The following is a 22,171-nucleotide window of genomic DNA, read 5'->3' as shown; positions in this document are numbered from 1 at the left end:
TAATCTGCCGCAGTATGAATGATACTCTAGCAGACCTGGGGCTCTATTCAATCTTTGTCGCTGAAGAGCAACAGACTGCGCAATAGAAATGTAAATGTCATTTTGGATTGAACCGACATATGCAGCGTTTACCGTGAATGCATTTTCCACTACCACGCTGACGTTGCCTTCAAATTTCAGTCACGTTGTAACACTGAACTTCCGTGATGCTGATTGAATAGAGCCCCTGGCTTCAAATACTATTTGAAATCTTTCAAACGCTTTGAGCATTTTCTTTAGCCTCCCCGGAGGTTGACTGGGCTTGCACTTTTGGGACTTATACTGTGTATTGGTTCCATTGCAAAAGGCAAGTTCAGTTAAATAGTATTTTAGCCCAGGTCTGTGTTTCAACAGTGCAGCCCCCGCTGTTAGTCTGTGTGGCTGGCTGAGGTAGTGTGTTTTGAGTGTAATGGTGTGGGTCATGTATGCTGGTCTCTCACACACACACACACGCACGCACATGCACACACACACACACACACACACACACACACACACACACACACACACACACACACACACACACACACACACACACACACACACACACACACACACACACACACAATCTTCACAGTCACACCTGATCTGAATCCAGGACCAGCTCTTATCATCTCTACCACGCCGCTCGGCGCCGAATGACTGCCCTCTGGGCAGATTTGTCATGTTTTTCCCTGACCTGCCCCAGGTTGATGTACTGGGTATATGGACTGATGTGCTTTTGGTCGACTTGCTCCGACCCTATTGTCTGACTAGTGGGTACTGTTGTGCGTTTTACTGTTATTTGCTTTGGATATTCAAGAGGTGGTTCACGTGGTACCCTTAAAACGTCAGGGACACTCAACCACAAATCAATTCATAGGCACTTGTGTTTAACTAAGAATTTTGAGTAATTAAGTTACATAGTGTATTTTCCACCTAACCAATCAGATGGCATGGTGTAGATACTGCCATATTGCTTATACTCATCCACTCCTCTCAGATCGACATAAGTGCCAATGGGGGTGTAATGGATTTTTAATGTTTGTGCTTTTCTTATAACTAATTTCTGTGTTCTACTCATGTGCTGTTCTACAAACCAATTTCTGTGTTCGTGCAAGTCTCTGACTGTACAAATCCTCACTATCAGTAACAGCAACTTGGCAGTACGCCTAGACCTTGTTTTGAGAACGAACGAAGATACCTCAGTTTCAAGGTCTCAGCTTAGAGAGAAAGAAGCCTCGCGAGGTATTGGTCTGTCACATGTGACAAACCAGTATCGGTCTGTCACATGGATGAAACAAAATGATTAATGATTAATTGATCATGCTAAATAATACAAATATAACTTGTCTGTGTATAGCCGTACATAAGACAACTGCTGGGACTGCTCAGTAGGAGCTTCTGACAGACATTCACTGTGGTGCATTACGTTTGTTGGAACCTCTCCAGCGCGCTGACAAATAACAATTATTCATTTCTTATTGTCTTTGAGTGTCCCTGTGTAAAAATTTCCACGACAGGGGTTTGATGGTGGGATTAGGCAGGAAAATTAAGTCATCTCACAGGATGAAATACGCTGCGCTGCCCCTTCTGGTTGGTCCTCCAATGTTTTATTATGACTCCCCCCCAGAACCCCACTAGGTGACTGGAACTCTCACTGTGATCACATCAAGATGGCATTCTACCATTAGAATAGATTTGTATTCATTGGTTTATCACAGGAGAGTAATTGAAAAGACACAACCGCTTTAAATGTGGACCTCTGTGTGAGTCCGAATGACAGTGTTTCTGATTGAACTAAGAAGACGTGCGTGAAAGCAGTAAGTGTGTGTTTCTGTTTGTGTGTATGGTTGAGTGTGTGTGTGTGTTTTGAGTGTGAAAAGAAATCATTGTTCACTTTCTTTTCTCTGTTGTGTGCTCAACCTGAACCACGACTGACCTCCTTCCACTGACACACAAAGTACCCGTCACGATGCCTGACAACCCAGTCACATTTAGTGAATGGTAGAGGAGCCCTGAGATCAATCGAGGGTTTAGACTCTCCAAACCATTGAAATCAACTCCATTTCAATTAGATAGCCACCGTTTCAAACAAACAACTTTAAGTCCCATGGAGGCCTCTAACTTACATCGACCACTGTGCAACAATACCTGAACAGACAAACTAACTTCACCCAGCAGAGAGAGAGAGAGAGAGAGAGAGAGAGAGAGAGAGAGAGAGAGAGACCAAACTGGGCCAAGTAGGAATCCAGTAACCTGCTCTACATCGTCTGTAGCAGTGGTTCCCAACTCCAGTCCTCCATTACCCCCAACAGCACATTTTAGTTGTGGCCATGGACAAAAAAACACCTGATTCAACTAATTGAGGGCCTGGGGATTAGTTGACAAGCTGGTGTGCTTGCCCAGGGCTATGACACAAATGTGCGCTGTTGGAGATACTCAAGGACTGGAGTTGGGAACCATTGGTCTACAGGTGCAGCATAGCTAGGGACATGATTACATGGATAACAGGCAGAAAGACTACGCCACCTGGTGCACAAAGACATTCAGGATCTATTAGACCATGCTGCACCCTAGTAAAACATGCAATGTTAGTTTAAAAAAAGAAACGGACCCCAACAACGTAATCTACTTTGTGGGTGTGATAGAGTCTCTTGAACGTTCTTGACCCCAATCAGATCCCTGTTTCTTTCACAGGGATCTTGAACGTTCTGGGACTCACATCCAATCAGGGATCAGGGGGAAGGTTAGTCCTGAACGTTCTGGGGCTCACATCCAATCATGGATCAGGGTAGTGGATTGTCCTGAATGTGCTGGGACTCACATCCAATCAGGGATCAGGATGTTGCTTGTCCTGAAAGTTATAGGGCTCACATCCAATCAGGGAACAGGGTGGTGGTTTGTCCTGAATGTTCTGGGGCTCACATCCAATCAGGGATCAGGGTGCTGGTTTGTCCGGAAAGTTCTGGGGCTCACATCCAATCAGGGTGATAGTTTGTCCTAAGCATTCTATGGCTCACATTTAATTAGGGATCAGGGTGATATTTTGTAATAAACGTTCTACAGCTCACATCCAGCCTAGAGGACATATGCTGAAAACTGTCCCTCTCCCTTTTTCTCTCCCTAGTCTTTTAGTGTTGTCCCTTCCTCTCTTGGAGACCCCCCCCTTAGATTCCTGTGTTAGAAATGAATGTCGAAAGTGTAGAAATGAATATGATCCTGTACCATGTCAGACACTAAAGCACAGGTAGCTGGTTCTGGATGAGGGGTGTTAGCTACCTGTTGGACCCTTGAGCATGGAGGATTGGAGAGGAGAACCCTGCAACTTGAATTGCCATGTCAGTGATTTGAGAGGCTGTTGAGGAAAGTGGTTTTGGCTTGGAATCTATGATAGAATCTGGCAGCAGGATTCACTCAAGTGTTCAATCTGTTGACAAGTGCTGTGTCGCCGTAGGAACGTGACCTTTCTACTCGGTGTCAACTAGCAGCAATCTTTTCTTGGCCAAGAGGAAGAGGACAAGTGTGGTGGTAAATGAATTTGCTTTTCACTTTCACTCTCTGTAACTCCCTCACAGCCTTCTCTATCTCTTTGAAAGACTCCAGCTGAACATCGCTGTATGATGCTCCGAGTAATCCGACCTGAGTTTCCTCCATTGTATATCGAGGATTGTGTTCCTTGGGACTTTAGTGTCGCCTGGTGCTTCTGGAAGCCGGGGTAGAAGCATGTCAATCCCCAACACTTCTCTCTGTTCTCATTACACTAAGACACATCCTGATCTGATTCTAGACATAGTCAGGCGTAAAAAGAGACGCACGGAAATAGGCGACAAATAGATTACTAAGAATCAGAGAAATTGCTTTCTGTCTCCGTGTTGTTTGGTAGCAGAGCATTGTCACTCAGATTTATCTTCCGCTTTAGTGAGAAATGCTGCCGGAGGATTATTGCACAAACAGAGAAAGAAAGAGAGAAATCCTATGCATATCCTTTGCAGCCTGCCTCTCCGCTCTAATCTTTAGAGTAACTGTACACATGAGGGAAAAAAGGCAGGGAGAAAATGAGATCATTAAAAGCAACGACGGGGCAATAGATCTCCATATTTTACTACGCTGCAAAACAACACAAACAAAGTGCTGTGCCGGCGAGATAAGGGGACGGGCTTGAACACGAATCACTACGTGGTGGCCTTCTGAGACACTGGAGTGATGGACGAGCTTCAAGAAAACAGCAAACTAAACACGTGATTAAATAAACAGTCTAAACATATCCAAGTTGACTTAACAACATATAAGAAACTCAAAATATATCCCCCGAAATGGACCCAGTCATTTTCCCTCCCAGGCGTCTTCTGTGATCTAAGGCTTTTCATGCTTGGGTTCTTAAAAAGACGCCTGTCTAAATGAACATAAAACCAGCAGGATGTGTTGGTAGTTAATGGGATTTCCGCTATTTCTGTTTCTCTATATCTATGTTGACTGCTGATTCGCTAGGCTTGATCCTCGGTGCAGTGAGGAGCCACCTTGAGCTTAGGCAGGCTGATTTCCACATGTTTGTTCTTCCAGCATGGCCAAGACATCCAATTCCATCAGGCCTATTCTCTCATGGGGCTCCAGCTACATAGGCTGTGTCCCAAATGGCAAACTATTCCCTATTTGGTGTACCACTTTTGTCCAGTGCCCATAGAGAATAGGGTAACATTTGGGACACAATAAGAGAGAGCCCCTAAGTCCTGTAGCGGGGACAGCTTTAAATGTTATATGCTAATGGTTATGATAAGATTCTGCTGTGAGAAAATGGTGTCGCAGTTAACCCGTTTATGACCTTATTGGGCAACGCTATGGGGAATTGTTCAATCAAACAAAGCGATAATCTCAAGTAACAAGCCAAGGTTATTATAGGTGGCAGACAGTAATATGATTGACATGTTTACATGTCTGAGCTCTCTCCAAGCAGAATCTTCCTGTATTTGTTCCTCATCCCGGAAGCGCACACACTTCTCCTATAAACTCTAGGGCCCAGAGTTTTTCTTGGTCAGGTAATATGGTCTGGAGAAACTCCAGGTTCTACTGATATCTCACCTAAAGTTGACATTAGCTCTGTGTGTGTGTGTGCGTGTGTGTGTGTGTGTGTTTCAGCTGTGCCTCTCACCTGGAGCTCTGTAGAAGCCCAGGTCATCCTCACTGAGTGGTAGCAGGTAGACCTCACCTTCCTTCCACAGCAGAGGGTACTCCTGTCCCCCAGAGAACTGTCCAGACCAGCGGTCTGGGTCTGCAGAGGGGTGCATGACAGAATGACTCAGGATGATAACCACAATATAAGGGGTTCACAATGCACCAATAGTTATTAGCTGAATTCAGTACTTTTAAGATAATCATGATTGGCTGAATACCTTCAAGGAAGTCAGAAGTGATGTTGACAGCTGCATGGTCATTGGAGGATCTGCAGGCCAATGAGTGTCCGAAGCAGAAACATGAGGTGCAGCCAGCTGGGTTGTTCTCCTGCAGGTTGAAGGAGCCTGGCTTGCACCTGCACAAACAAACACACACACACACACACACACACACACACACACACACACACACACACACACACACACACACACACACACACACACACACACACACACACACACACACACACACACACACACACACACACACACACACACACACACGCACAAAACACATTGTCATTATATGCTTCATCACTGCAGCTTGGTGGGGCTAATCTCTCCATATTGTGGAGGAAGTTCAGAGAGCATCACTAGGCCCTGTGAGTCAGGTCGTTTGAGACTATCTGCCAAGTGAACATGTGTTGCTGTTTGTGCTGTAGTGTTGGGGCATAGAGAGGCAGCCGAGGCCAATCCCCCCCAGCTGATCTCACACTGTGATACACTACCTCCAGAGAGACTGTAGAAGAGACAAGTTGTGTGTTTGTGTGTGTAGAGTAGTGAGGTGTGTGTGCGTTTGTGTATGTAAGAGTGCGTGAGGGGGATCTGTGTATGTGCGTGGGTGGTGTTCAGAAACAGGACTATGTAAGTCACATCAGGGGAAAGAGTGTCCTTGTTCAACGGAGCATGAAATAACACACAACACAACAAAAATAAACAAGCTAGAAAACAAGAAAAAATAATTCAACACTGGGGATCGTCTCATGGCTGCGTATTTTGCTAATATCAAACTCGTGATTTGTTTGTGTTTTGTCGGTTTAATCATGTAAATCTTGGAGAGCAGAAGAAGAATGATTAAAATGTGGGTGTAGAGAAGGTTGGTACAGACAGAAAGTCTAAAAGAATCATGTTCCCCGCAGTCCTTTCAGCAACATTTCCATCCATAGTCCTTGGTTGATACTGTACGTGTCCTAACTGTCTATGAATAAACGTCTACTACCATTTACACCGTGTGTAATCATCCCGGGACAAATGTACTTGTCTGTTATCATGAACCTGTTTTCAATGGGTTACCACGCCGACTCAAAACAGTTTGTCAAAGAACGGTGCCATAAAATGTCAAGGGATGTTTTGTTTAACAATGGCAGCGGGCAGCATCAAGGTTTAATCCAGTACTCCACTGTACTAACAACATGAAATGTTCGCTACCATTGTTAACGGAACAAAGAGCTAGACACTAAAAACGGTTACCGTGGTAACCGTATTACGTTATTTCAGGTGACACAGTAGCATATCACGGGTCACCTGTCACATGCCTATTTTTCCCTTAACTTTTTTTTTGGAGAAAGAACAGCACAATACAAAAGCCACCTGTCACACGCCTGTCCCTCCACGTTGTCCTTGCAGTGACAACTGCCGTCCAGCGTAGAGCAGATGCCAACACTGCCCCTGGTTTCACAGTCACACGACCTGTGGAGAAACGATAACAACATCCTATTACGGTCAATGTTCAGCCAGAGGTCAAACTGGTTTTGACCGCGGCCATAACGTCATGGGGCACTTAGGTTAAGACATAGGTGAGAAAGTCGGAATAGATATTTGGTTGAGTATTTGGTCGAGTGACTCTTTGTTTCAGTGTACACATTGCGGGGCGGCACGTAGCCCAACGGTTAAGCACGTTAGGCCAGTAAACGGAAGGTTGCTGGTTAGAATCCCAGAGCTGACTAGGTAAAATATCTGTTGATGTGCCCTTGAGCAAGGCACTTAACCCTAATTAAGTGCGTCTGCTAAAATATTCACATTGTTTCCTTGATTAATTATGCTGATAAGGGGTGTTTAGTCTTCGCTTACTCTTTTTCACATACATACACACGCTGAAAATAGCCTGATTCAACGACCGTGATTGGTTAAGTGGGGTCACTGCTGTGCCAATCAAAAGCTTTGTTCTATGAAACGTGTTTAATCATCTTCATTGATTGATTGTTTTCCTCCAGAACTGTAACACAGAATCAATATTTTAACGAGGTTGCTATTAAGAATAATTCAATTATCCCCTGGGCAGGCTTCTACTCTGTTCTGCTCTACTGGCCTGCATAATTCACACCACACTTCAATACAGAACACTGGAAGACTGAGGTAGGGATGGAGAGAGAGAGAAATGAGGGAGAGGGGTAGAGGGAACGGGAGAGAAGGATTGACAGGCAGATGGAGAGAAGGATTGGGAGGGAGAGGGAGGAAGCGGGAGAGAGGGATGAAGACACACACTCCAACACACACACTACATATGCTCAAACACACACACATGCATATTGACATATATAGAAACACTTTCACACTCTTCACATGCTGCTGCTACTCTGTTTATTATACACTGCTCAAAAAAATAAAGGGAACACTTAAACAACACAATGTAACTCCAAGTCAATCACACTTCTGTGAAATCAAACTGTCCACTTAGGAAGCAACACTAATTGACAATAAATGTCACATGCTGTTGTGCAAATGGAATAGACAACAGGTGGAAATTATAGGCAATTGGCAAGACACCCCCAATAAAGGAGTGGTTCTGCAGGTGGTGACTACAGAACACTTCTCAGTTCCTATGCTTCCTGGCTGATGTTTTGGTCACTTTTGAATGCTGGCGGTGCTTTCACTCTAGTGGTAGCATGAGACGGAGTCTACAACCCACAAGTGGCTCAGGTAGTGCAGCTCATCCAGGATGGCACATCAATGCGAGCTGTGGCAAGAAGGTTTGCTGTGTCTGTCAGTGTAGTGTCCAGAGCATGGAGGCGCTACCAGGAGACAGGCCAGTACATCAGGAGACGTCCCAACAATCCAGCAGCAGGACCGCTGCCTTTGTGCAAGGAGGAGCAGGAGGAGCTGCCAGAGCCCTGCAAAATGACCTCCAGCAGGCCACAAATGTGCATGTGTCTGCTCAAACGGTCAGAAACAGACTCCATGAGGGTGGTATGAGGGCCCGACGTCCACAGGTGGGGGTTGTGCTTACAGCCCAACACCGTGCAGGACGTTTGGCATTTGCCAGAGAACACCAAGATTGGCAAATTCGCCACTGGCGCCCTGTGCTCTTCACAGATGAAAGCAAGTTCACACTGAGCACATGTGACAGACGTGACAGAGTCTGGAGACGCCGTGGAGTACGTTCTGCTGCCTGCAACATCCTCCAGCATGACCGGTTTGGCGGTGGGTCAGTCATGGTGTGGGGTGACATTTCTTTGGGGGGCCGCACAGCCCTCCATGTGCTCGCCAGAGGTAGCCTGACTGCCATTAGGTACCGAGATGAGATCCTCAGACCTCAGACCCCTTGTGAGACCATATGCTGGTGCGGTTGGCCCTGGGTTCCTCCTAATGCAAGACAATGCTAGACCTCATGTGGCTGGAGTGTGTCAGCAGTTCCTGCAAGAGGAAGGCATTGATGCTATGGACTGGCCTGCCCGTTCCCCAGACCTGAATCCATTCGAGCACATCTGGGACATCATGTCTCGCTCCATCCACCAACGCCACGTTGCACCACAGACTGTCCAGGAGTTGGCGGATGCTTTAGTCCAGGTCTGGGAGGAGATCCCTCAGGAGACCATCCGCCATCTCATCAGGAGCATGCCCAGGCATTGTAGGGAGGTCATACAGGCACGTGGAGGCCACACACACTACTGAGCCTCATTTTGACTTATTTTAAGGACATTACATCAAAGTTGGATCAGCCTGTAGAGTGGTTTTCCACTTTAATTTTGAGTGTGACTCCAAATCCAGACCTCCATGGGTTGATACATTTGATTTCCATTGATGTTTTTTGTGTGATTTTGTTGTCAGCACATTCAACTATGTAAAGAAAAAAGTATTTAATAAGAATATTTCATTCATTCAGATCTAGGATGTGTTATTTTAGTGTCCCTTTATTTAGTGTCCCTTTATTTTTTTGAGCAGTGTATATCCTGATTGCCTAGTCACTTTAACCCCTGCCCACATGTACATGCTGTATTACCTCAATTACCTCAACTCCCTCGTACCCCTGCACATTGACTCGGTACTGGATCTCCCTGTAAACAGCCTCATTATTGTTTTTATTGTGTTACGATTTCCTTTTTATTGAGCAAAAATGTGTCTTACTTTTTAACTCTGCATTGTTGGGAATGGGCTGGTAAGTAAGCATTTCACTGTAAATTCTACATCTGTTCTATTCACCGTATGTGATCAATAAAATTGGATTTTGATTTGATTTAAACATGGGTCATGCTGTAATATCAATATTTCCAGCACCCTGAGTCACCAGGAAATCCAGGAAATGGATTTGTGCCAAATACTAAGGTCCAACAGACAGAGGCTGGTGTATAATGCAGGAGGTACGGTAGGAACAATTTGGTGGTAAGAGAGGAATAGAGACTGTTTACTGTATCAAGGGGATAGTAATGACATTGAAAACAATGGCATTGCTAATAGTAGCAGGCAGCAGTAGTGATGAATTAGCACCAACAGCAGTAGAGTTGTTGCAAACTGGAAGAGGCTCCAAACTTTGGTATTCTGATCAGCTCCAGCCCTGGCGTAAACCTCAACACTACTGAAACAGCCAAGGTTAGTGTCAGTATGGATGTGCTTCATGGCTAAAACCACTGCAGCATGTCAAAGCAAATACACACGATAACTAATATGTGCATTAAACATTAACACACTCCCATCCAGGGTTGCGTTCAGGAGGGAGCAACGTACTACAATGTAATGTAATGAATAAAGCTGACATGATCATGTTTTCTACATGTCAGAGGCATGTCTGTTCTACTCAATACATCTGAACATTCCACTATCTTGAGGCCAACTGAATGTGGTCATAGGGTAGAGGCACACAGACAGAAAAAAGAAAAAATCATAATTCTCTTTAAATGCATTGGTCCATTACGCTCCCTCTGTCTTCAAAGTGTCTGTTTATTTTCTGCACGCGTGTGTGTGTCATGCGTACCTGCAGCCACCAGGGCTGAGCGAGTGGAAGCCGCGTTGACAGGTATCACACTTCTCCCCCATCACACTGGGTCTGCACGTACACATCCCCTCTGCACCACACTGCAGACTCACAGAACCTAGGAGAGAAGAGGAGAGAGAGGGAGAGTATAAGTACAGAGGGGGAGGTCAACAATCAGTAGCGATAGAGAGTCCGTATGGTGTCTGGTGTGAGATTTGATTATGTGGGATCTTAACTGCCAGCGCCCACACCGTTGCTATTCCAAAGCCATTGTGCTTCCTTTAGCGGTCCCTAAATGGTAGATGTAGACTGCACACACCACACGACGAAACAGGATCATGAGCCTAGGGAGCCTGGCCACAAACCACATTATTACCATGATGATAATGATGATGAGTGTATGTGTGAGATATCATGCATTATTGACCTCCCGCACAACAAACTGCCATCATCCATATAGAATGCCTTTTAGAAAATTCACACGCTTTTTCCACATTTTGTTGTTACAACATGAATTTAAAATGGTTTAAATGGAGAGTACTTGTCAATGGCCTACACACAATACCCAATAATGTCGAAGTGGGCTTACAGTTTGCACAACATTGTAACCTAAACTCAGCAACAACAAAAAAACGTCCCTTTTTCAGGACCCTGTCATTCAAAGATCATTCGTAAAAATCCAAATAATTTAACAGATCTTCATTGTAAAGGGTAACTTCTTCAAATCAAATCAAATCTTATTTGTCACATACACATGGTTAGCAGATGTTAGGGCTGAGATCCCGTTAACGGGATCGATATGACAGCAGCCAGTGAAGGTGCAGGGCGCCAAATACAAACAACAGAAATCTCATAATTAAAATTCCTCAAACATGCAAGTATATTATACCATTTTAAAGATAATCTAGTTGTTAATCCCACTACAGTGCCCGATTTCAAATAGGCTTTACAGCGAAAGCACCACAAACGATTATGTTAGGTCAGAGCCAAGTCACAGAAAAACACAGTCATTTTCCAGCCATTTTTCCAGACAAAAATCAGAAATAGAGATAGAATTAATCACTAACCTTTGATGATCTCCATCAGATGCCACTCATAGGACTTCATTTTACACAGTACATGTATGTTCTGTTCGATAAAGTTCATATTTATATAAAAAAATCTCAGTATACATTGGCGCGTTATGTTCAGTAGTTCCAAAAACATCCGGTGATTTTGCAGAGAGCCACATCAATTTACAGAAATACTCATTATAAATGTTGATGAAAATACAAGTGTTACACATGTAACTTTAGATACACTTCTCCTTAATGCAACCGCTGTGTAAGATTTCAAAAAAGCTTTACGGAAAAAGCAAACCATGTAATAATCTGAGTATGGCGCTCAGAGACCAAACAAGCCAAAAAGATATCCGTCATGTTATGCAGTCAACAGAAGTCAGAAATAACATTATAAATATTAACTTACCTTTGATGATCTTCATCAGAATGCACTCCCAGGAATCCCAGTTCCGCAATAAATGTTTGTTTTGTTCGATAATGTCCATCATTGATGTCCAAATTCCTCCTTTTTGATATCGCGTTCAGCCCAGTAATCCAACTTCATGACGCACGAGCAGACGAAAAGTCCAAAAGTTCCGTTACAGTCCATAGAAACATGCCAAACGATGTATAGAATCAATCTTTAGGATGTTTTTAACATAAATCTTCAATAATGTTCCAACTGGAGAATTCCTTTGTCTGTAGAAAAGCAATGGAACTCAAGCTACCTCTCACGTGAACGAGCGTCACGAGTTTGTGGCACTCTGCCAGACCACTGACTCAAAGAGCCCTTATGAGCCCCTCCTTTACAGTAGAAGCCTCAAACAAGTTTCTGAAGACGGTTTACATCTAGTGGAAGCCTTAGGAAGTGCAACATGACCAATATCCCACTGTATCTTCAATAGGAAATGAGTTGAAAATCGACCAACCTCAGATTTCCCACTTCCTGGTTGGATTTTTTCTCAGGTTTTTGCCTGCCATATGAGTTATGTTATACTCACAGACATCATTCAAACAGTTTTAGAAACTTCAGAGTGCTTTCTGTGCAAATATACTAATAATATGCATATATTAGCAACTGGGACTGATTAGCAGGCAGTTTACTCTGGGCACCTTATTCATCCAAGCTACTCAATACTGCCTCCAGCCATAAGACACTGTTTCCCAATCAGTGAACCACAAACAATTGAGGACTGCAGATGTAGCCAGGGCAATAAATTACTGATGTCTGTACTGAGACACCTAAGACACCTAAGACAGTGCTACAGGGAGACAGGACGGACAGCTGATCATCCTCGCAGTGGTACACCAAGTGGAACAACACCTGCACAGGATCAGTACATCCGAACATCACACCTGCAGGACAGGTACAGGATGGCAACAACAAATGCCTGAGTTACACCAGGAACGCACAATCCCTCCATCAGTGCTCAGGCTGTCCACAATAGACAAAGAGGCTGGACTGAGGGCTTGTAGGCCTGTTTTAAGGCAGGTCCTCCCCAGACATCACCGGCAACAACGTCGCCTATGGGCACAAACCCATCGTCGCTGAACCAGACAGTACCTGCAAAAAGTGCTCTTCACTGACAAGTCGAGGTTTTGTCTCACCAGGAGTGACGGTCAGATTCGCATTTATCGTCAAAGGAATGAGCGTTACACTGAGGCCTGTACTCTGGAGCGGGATCGATTTGGACGTGGAGGATCCGTCATGGTCTGGGGCGGTGTGTCACAGCATCATTGGACTGAGCTTGCTGTCATTGCAGGCAAACTCAACGCTGTGTGTTACAGGGAAGACATCCTCCTCCCTCATGTGGTACCCTTCCTGCAGGCTCATCCTGACATGACCCTCCAGTATGACAATGCCACCAGCCATACTGCTCGTTCTGTGCATGATTTCCTGCAAGACAGGAATGTCAGTGTTCTGCCATGGCCATCAAAGAGCCCGGATCGCAGTCCCATTGAGCACGTCTGGGACCTGTTGGATCGGAGGGTGAGGGCTAGGGAAATTCACCCCAGAATTGTCTGGGAACTTGCAGGTGCCTTGGTGGAAGAGTGGGGTAACATCTCACAGCAAGAACTGGCAAATCGGGTGCAGTCCATGAGGAGGAGATGCACTGCTGTACTTAATGCAGCTGGTGGCCACACCAGATACTGAGAGTTACTTTTGATTTTGACCACCCCCTTTGTTCATGGACACATTATTCCAATTCTGTTCGTCCCATGTCTGTGGAACTTGTTCAGTTTGTCTCAATTGTTGAATCTTGTTATGTTCATACAAATATTTACACATGTTAAGTTTGTGAGAGTGACAGGACGTTTCTTTTCAGCTGAGTTTATATTTGAGACCAACGCGAGGCTGTGTAAGAAGTGCGCCTGTGTCTCTCACAGAACTGGTATGAGAGTCACTTTCTATGATCTCTCAACCGCTCTCTGCCCTGATAGACATGCGTGAGCTTGCAACTCTCTCCAGTGTTACAGTATAGAATCACAGCAGCGCGAAGGATTCTGGAGGAGCTGCAGCACCCCTGATAAATTGAAATACATTTTCCAAGTTATAGAGTTACTGCTGTCTGTTCCGAAAGAACTAAATCATTCAGAATAGCCTGCTACACCATGAGAAAGCGTATAACTTTGCTACAGAGGACCAACAGCTTCTTTAAAAAAAATGTTTGCCTAGCTGTGGAGTGTATCCCAATAACAAGGCATAGTCTACAGTCAGGGAACGTGTGGCAAATCTGTCAGTCAACAACAGCATGCAGACAAACCAGGCCTTCCGCAATACTTAAAATACAATCCCTGGAAAAAAACAGGTTGGAAAGCAAATGGCTCCTGCTGAAAAGAAAAGACTAATATGAGAGGCTTTTGGAAAGAGCGCATCGGTCATCACCAGTGAGTGAGCTGCATGTCATTGGGTGAGTCAGTGAAACTGGAAAGCATTTTTAGCACTATAATTTCCTCCTCATATTGTAGCCTACAATATGTGTCTCCAACACATCTAGGCCTTGGCTTTTGATGGATTCATGACGAGGTTGTTTTTATTGCTCTCAGATTCTCAGTTTGTCAGTGTCAAAGTGGACTCCCATTTCCATCATTTGTGCATTATTATGGTGCTTTCATGACAACTGGAAAAACAGAGTAAATCGAGGTTGAATCATGACGTCATTAAATGCTCTCAATATTTGTCTATGAATTTTTTTAATTTAAAGTTGGTTTGAGGTTTTTTAAGTCATTGAAATTTGGAGCTATTGTAATTTTTAAATATTGTCCCATGTACATTGTGTAATTTACGGATGGTCCCTAACTAGCCCGACCAGGGTATCCGAAGTCAAAGCAAATTTTCCACACCCACTTGTTGGACATTACAATCGTGTCGCATGCAGCTGCTCTCCAAATTGATGATTACTTGGGTGCTGCCAGCTGTGGGCATGTGGGCAGGATTGAAATAATCCCAACCCAAGGAAAACAGTTACTTAACCTAGATTCCCAAATCTCGCAAATCTCAGTTTTGGACGGTACTGACTTTCTGACTAAATTTATCCTATTTACACTTCGTAATATATTTTGGGGTAACACTTTACATTATGTTGCCCTGTAATAACTGTGTTTACAACATAGTAGTTACACACGTTTTACTATGTAATTACATGCTAATAGGGTTGTTGCAGAATCAGTTATTGCTCAATTCAAACAAGGAATGTATTATTCCACATTCACTTGCGAAAGATTATTCCACATGTGTAACTACTGATGTTATTGCACATTTTCTTGTTCCGCAATGTAACTAATGTTCTGTATTTACACATTTGAAAGTCACCTGTGAATTACCATGTCAATAACAACATCTGACCTTGTTACATATAACTAAAAGTTGCCGAATCCACAAGTAATTCCAGGGTTGATGAAAAGGCTAGGACTAGGTAACAACACATGTAACAAGGCATCTCCTATCATTAAGTATCGGTCATTATGTTATGACCTGGCTCAAAGGCTATAAAGAATCAAGTGTAATTTAAGAACAACATAGTTATATAGGATTTATTTGTAATGATCATGTACCTACCCAGAAGCAAGCAACTTCAAATCAAATCAAATTGTATTTGTCACATACACATGGTTATCAGATGTTAATGCGAGTGTAGCGAAATGCTTGTGCTTCTAGTTCTGACAATGCAGTAATAACCAACGAGTAATCGAACCTAACAATTCCACAACTGCTACCTTATACACACAAGTGTAAAGGGATAAAGAATATGTACATAAAGATATATGAATGAATGATGGTACAGAACGGCATAGGCAAGATGCAGTAGATGGTATTGAGTACAGTATATACATATGAGATGAGTAATGTAGGGTATGTAAACATAAAAGTGGCATAGTTTAAAGTGGCTAGTGATACATGTATTACATAAAGATGGCAAGATGCAGTCGATGGTATAGAGTACAGTATATACATATGAGATAAGTAATGTAGGGTATGTAAACATTATATGAAGTGGCATTGTTTAAAGTGGCTAGTGATCATTTTTTTTTTATTATTAAAGTGGCTGGAGTTGAGTCAGTATGTTGGCAGCAGCCACTCAATGTTAGTGGTGGCTGTTTAACAGACTGATGGCCTTGAGATAGGAGCTGTTTTTCAGTCTCTCGGTCCCTGCTTTGATGCACCTGTACTGACCTCGCCTTCTGGATGATAGCGGGGTGAACAAGCAGTGGCTCGGGTGGTTGTTGTCCTTGTTGATCTTTATGGCCTTCCTGTGACATCGGGTGGTGTAGGTGTCCTGGAGGGCAGGTAGTTTGCCCCCGGTGATACGCTGTGCAGACCTCACTACCCTCTGGAGAGCCTTACGGTTGTGGGCGGAACAGTTGCTGTACCAGGCGGTGATACAGCCCGACAGGATGCTCTCGATTGTGCATCTGTAAAAGTTTGTGAGTGCTTTTGGTGACAAGCCAAATTTCTTCAGCCTCCTGAGGTTGAAGAGGCGCTGCTGCGCCTTCTTCACAACGCTGTCTGTATGGTGGACCAATTCAGTTTGTCCGTGATGTGTACGCCGAGGAACTTAAAACTTACTACCCTCTCCACTACTGTCCCTTCGATGTGGATAGAGGGGTGCTCCCTCTGCTGTTTCCACGATCATCTCCTTTGTTTTGTTGACGTTGAGTGTGAGGTTATTTTCCTGACACCATATACCTCCTCCCTGTAGGCCGTCTCGTCGTTGTTGGTAATCAAGCCTACCACTGTAATGTCGTCCGCAAACTTGATGATTGAGTTGAGTACTTAATGTATCTTGAAACCCAGTAGGGTATAACTTTAATCATTGCTTTGTAGTTACAATGTAACAACCTTTGCAGACAATAGGCTATCCTGGATAAATTACTAGACAGGAGAACATTAGGTTTAACCGTTATAGTTACATTGTTCTTACAATATAACAATCTTTAATAATATCAAGAAGCATGGGCATGATTCAATACACAATGACAGACATCGTCAGCAACGGAATGATTATATGGACAGTTGGCCTACGTAGAAAAAAAACAAGTAAACAGACAGAAGCAACCATATGGCGTCAGCAAAGTCGACCGGAAATAACTACCATTAACAAAAATATAAACACAACATGTAAAGTGTTGGTCCCATGTTTCATGAGCTGAAATAAAAGATCCCAGAAAAGTTCCACACACAGATAGCTAATTTCTCAAAAATGTTGTGCAGAAATGTGTTTTACATCCCTGAGCATTTCTCATTTACCAAGAAAATCCATCCACCTGACAGGTGTGGCATATCAAGAAGATGATTCAACATGGTCATTACACAAGTGCACCTTGTGGTGGGGGAAATAAAAAGCAACTCTAAAATGTAAAGTTTTGTCACCCAACATAATGCCACAGAGCTCTCAAGTATTGAGGCAGTGTACAAATGGCATTTTGACTGCAGGAATGTCCAACAGACCTGTTGCCAGAGAATTGAATCCTCGTTACTCTATCATAAGCTGCCTCCAATGTCGTTTTAGAGTATTTGGCAGTACGTCTTCACAACCGCAGACCATGTGTAACCACACCAGCCCAGGACCTCCACATCCGGCATCTTCACCTGTGGGATCGTATGAGACCAGCCACTGGACAGCTGATGAAATTGTGGATTTGCACAATAAAATATTTTTTGCACAAACTGTCAAAAACAGTCTCAGGGAACCTCATCTGCATGCTCGTCATCCTCACCAGGGTCTTGACCTTCGATTGCCACTGGCACGCTGGAGAAGTGTGCTCTTCACGGATGAATACCGGTTTCAACTGTACCAGGCAGATGGCAGACAGCGTTTGGGCGAGTGGTTTGCTGATGTCACCGTTGTGAACAGAGTGCCCCATGGTGGCAGTGGGGTTATGGTATGGGCAGGCATAAGCTACGGACATTGAACACCACTGCATTTTATTGATGGCAATTTGAATACACAGAGATACCGTGAGATCCTGAGGCCCATTGTCGTGCCATTCAGCAGCTGCCATTACCTCATGTTTCAGCATGAAAACGCACGGCTCATTTTTCATGGATCTGTACACAATTCCTGGAAGATGAAAATTTTCCAGTTCTCCAATGCCCTGCTTTCTCACTAGACACGTTCCCCATTGAGCATGTTTGGGATGCTCTGGATGGACATGTCCAAAAGCGTGTTCCAGTTCAGGCCAATATCCAGCCATTGAAGAGGAGTGGGACAACATTCCACAGGCCACAATCAACAGCCGGATCAACCCTATGCGAAGGAGATGTATCGCGCTTCATAAGGCAAATGGTGGTCAAACCAGATACTGACTGGTTTTCTGATAGACACTATCTTTTTTGAAAGGTATCTGAGACCAACAGATGCACATCTGTATTCCTAGTCAGGTGAAATTCGTAGATTAGGGCCTAATGAATTTAACTCGAGAAAATCTTTGACAATGTTGTATGTTGCATTTATATTATTGTTCAGTCAAAAAATTCAATTCATTTGCCAAAATGATCTATATAATTACTCATTATACAGAAATAAATAATATAATTCAAAATGCTACAGCAGAGAGCATAATTTGGCCACAGTGGATCATTAGCTTTAAAAACAAATTAGCTGTGGATTGTGTATTTGCGAAGCCTGCGCGGCAAATAGCCTACCAAATACATTACATGACCAAATGAATGTGGACACCTGCTCGTCAAACATCTCATTCCAAAATAATGGGCATTATTAAGAAGTTGGTCTCCCCCTTTGCTACTGTAACAGCCTCCACTCTTTTTGGACTTGCTTCCATTCAAGAGCATTAGTGAGGTAGGGCACTGATGTTGGACGTTTAAGGATGGCTTGCAGTCGGCGTTCCAAATCATCCCAAAGGTGTTCGATGGGGTTAAGGTCAGGTCTGTGCGGGCCAAGTTCCTCCACACCGATCTCAACAAACCATTTCTGTATGGACCTCGCTTTGTTAACGGGGGCATTGTCATGTTGAAACAGGAAAGGGTCTTCTTCAAACTGTTGCCACAAAGTTTGAAGCACAGAATCGTATAGAATGTAATTGTATACTGTAGCATTAAGATTGCCCTTCAATAGGGCCTCCCAAGTGGCGCAACGGTCTAAGGCCGTGTTCAATCCCAGGCTGTGACGTAGCCAGCGTTGTTCGGGTTTGGGGAGGGTTTGACCGGCCAGGATGCCCCTGTCCCATCGCGCTTTTTTACATGCTACGCGACTGACTCTGCGCCGGTTGTGCGGTGTTGCTTCTGACATCTGTTGGCTTGCAAAATGGGACAAGACTGTAACAAAAATGGGGTAAAAGTCCCTAAGGGGCCAAACCCGGCATGAAAAACAGCCCCAGACTATTATTCCTCTTTCACCAATCTTTACAGTTTAAACTATGCACCGGGTTGTTCGTGTTCTCCTGGCATCCAACAAACCCAAATTAGTCATTTGGACTTGTGGTGGGCTGGGTGCGTGCAGTTTGTGTGGCCTTCCAATTCGCAGCTTTAGCAGGGCACAAATGTGACGAACTGATTTGAAAGTCACTGATCTCTTCAGTAAGGCCATTCTACTGCTTCTCTATGGATATTGCATGGCTGTGTGCTTGATTTCATATACCTGTCAGCAACAGGGGTGGCTGAAATAGCCAAATCCAGTTATTTGAAGGTGGGTCCACATACATTTGTATATACACTGCATCCAGAAAGTATTCAGACCCCTTGACTTTTTGCACATTTTGTTACAGCCTTATTCTAAAATTGATGAAATGTTATTTTCCACTCATCAATCACAATACCCCATAATGACAAAATAAAAATAGGTTTTTAGACATTTTTGCACATAAAAAAACTTTAATATTACATTTACATAAATATTAAGACCCTTTACTCATTACTTTGTTGAAGCACCTTAGGCAGCGACAACAGCCTTGAGTCTTCTTGGGTATGATGCTACAAGCTTGGCACACCTGTAATTGGGAGTGTCTCCCATTATTCTCTACTGATCCTCTCAAGCTCTGTCAGGTTGGATTGGGAGTGTCACTGCATCGCTATTTTCAGATCTCTCCATGATTGTTCAATTGGGTTCAAGTCCGGGCTCTGGCTGGGCCACTCAAGGACATTCAGAGACTTGTACCGAAGCTACTCCTGCATTGTCTTTGCTGTGTGCTTAGGATTGTTTTCCTGTCGGGAGGTGAACCTTTGCCCCAGTCTGAGGTCCTGAGCGCTCTGGAGCAGGTTTTCATCAAGGATCCCTTGATCCTGACTACCTCAGCTTGGTTTTTGCTCTGACATGCACTGTCAACTGTGAGACTTGATGTAGACAGGTGTGTGCCTTCCCAAATCATGGACTCCAATCAAGTTGCAGAAACATCTCAAGGATGATCAATGGAAACAGGATTCACCTGAGCTCAATTTTGAGTCTCATAGGAAATGGTCTAAATGCTTGTGTAAATAAGGTATTTCAGTTTTTTATTTTTAATACATTTGCAAAAAATGTATAAAAACCTGTTTTTGCTTTGTCATTATGGGGTATTGTGTGTATACTGATGAGGAAAACAATTCATTTAATCCATTGTAGAATAAGGCTGTAACATAACAAAATGTGGAAAAACGGAAGAATACTCTGAATACTTTTACGAATGCACTGTATAGTGTAGCTGATTTTTGAGTTGCGGACACTGAAAATAATTCAAAATACCATCATAGTAAAAACATAGTTTAGAAAGCAAGTGGCTATTGCCGAAAAGAGACGAGAAAGAAAATGTCTCTAGTAGACCTGGGATAACTAGTTTTAAATTTGTGGAAAGCCAGATTGTAATTTTTCAAAAATACAGTTGGCACTTAAGAATAATTTAGCTGTTTGAAAACCAATGTCTCCAGAATTTTGCTTAAGAATGGAAGTTGGAGATTGGCCAAAAATGAAGAAGGGGGTTCTCCATAGCAGTTTTTAGTGCAGTGGGGAAAGTTCCTGTGAACAGGAAGTTATTAACAATAGCTTGCACTTCTTCAGATATGCAATTAAAACTGTTTTGAAGAAGGTGGTGGGGATAGGATCGAGAAGGCAGGTAGAAGGTTTAAGTTGAGCTATCACTTTCCTGAGCATGTCTGTGTCAACCAGGGGGAAAAAATCCATAGTAATTTAGCTAACTCTTCTAGTTTTTGGTTCATCAAACATTTGGTAGCCATCAAATAAATATTTTGGTTTGTTTTTAAATAACTTGCACATATACACATACCTTCAAATGTTATATTTTGTCTGAGAGATATTCAAAATAATTTCAAATATTATGTAAATTGAGATGTAATTGAATATCAAAGGAAATAGTTGACAATAGTTACCTTTAGTTGATTCTCTACATTCGACTACCTCGAATATTTGAAAAGTTGGTATTTTCAAAGAAACTACAAAATACTATTCTGCCCAGGTCTGGTCTCTAGTTATCAAAATGTTCAAATAAAACAAAATGAAATGTCATTGGTCACATACAAACAGTTAGCAGATGTTTAATGTGAGTGTTGTGAAATGTTCAACTCCCAATTGAGTGAACAGAATCTTATGGGCACCAGCGGAGAGCATCGGCCATATCCCTGGTAAGTACATGCATATTTACCGTCTCTATCATTGGATCAGTACCACTGGAAAGTTTTTTGGGGAACAATCATTTCCTCCTCCAATTTGTGTCTCCCCTTTTCGTAGGCCTAGATTAGAGGGTTGCATCCAAGCCAAGGTTGTTTGATCTGTTTGTCAGTGTCAGCAGAGTAGGCTACTGATTTGTGTCGTATTAAAAAGATGTTGCTTATGTGTCCAGTCATATAAAGTGTAGTAGAATTGTATGAAATGTGTTTATAAAAGGCAAACATTTTCCTGTGCAAAGAAAGGACAAGAAAAGTTTCTGATTAGGCCTCCTCTATTTCACTACGTACTCGGGCAACAGTCTGTTTCGCTAACAGTGATTGAGTTATATTATCAGCCTAAATTATGACTATGCAATCTTCTCATCACATTAGGAATAGTAGCCTATTCTACATTAGTCTGAAAATGTGACGATAGTGGTGCAATTTTATTGTGAAAAAATTGCTTCCCCAAACTTGAAACTTTTTCCCCCTGGCCTATGGATGTCGAAACTTCAAGTTGGCCTTGTGACTTGATAATGTTTATTATGCATCTATTTCACGTTGCACTGTATGTGCCCCTCCACAAGTAAATCAGTCAGTCTATGATGAGGTTGAGCAGTAGTTGACATTATATGTGCTGTTCCACATACCTTTAAAC

General features: G+C 43.2%; 1 protein-coding gene across 2 annotated transcripts in view; it reads right to left on the bottom strand.

Moving 5' to 3' along the window:
• Positions 1-22,171, bottom strand: part of LOC112230880 (laminin, gamma 3) — a 252,515-nt gene that overhangs the window by 120,270 nt on the left and 110,074 nt on the right. For both annotated transcript variants that reach the window (XM_024397226.2, XM_024397225.2), the window contains 4 exons: positions 10,378-10,495; positions 6,780-6,878; positions 5,409-5,545; positions 5,168-5,287 (listed from right to left, as the gene is read on the bottom strand). In XM_024397226.2, coding sequence (XP_024252994.1) covers positions 5,168-5,287; positions 5,409-5,545; positions 6,780-6,878; positions 10,378-10,495 — 474 coding nt within the window. The remainder of the gene's footprint in view (positions 1-5,167; positions 5,288-5,408; positions 5,546-6,779; positions 6,879-10,377; positions 10,496-22,171) is intronic.

Source organism: Oncorhynchus tshawytscha, linkage group LG33 (genome assembly GCF_018296145.1).
Source record: "Oncorhynchus tshawytscha isolate Ot180627B linkage group LG33, Otsh_v2.0, whole genome shotgun sequence".
In the NCBI taxonomy this organism is placed as follows: Eukaryota; Metazoa; Chordata; class Actinopteri; order Salmoniformes; family Salmonidae; genus Oncorhynchus; species Oncorhynchus tshawytscha.
The sequence above is the reverse complement of the archived record's forward strand: the minus strand, read 5'-3'. Positions and strand labels throughout refer to the sequence as shown.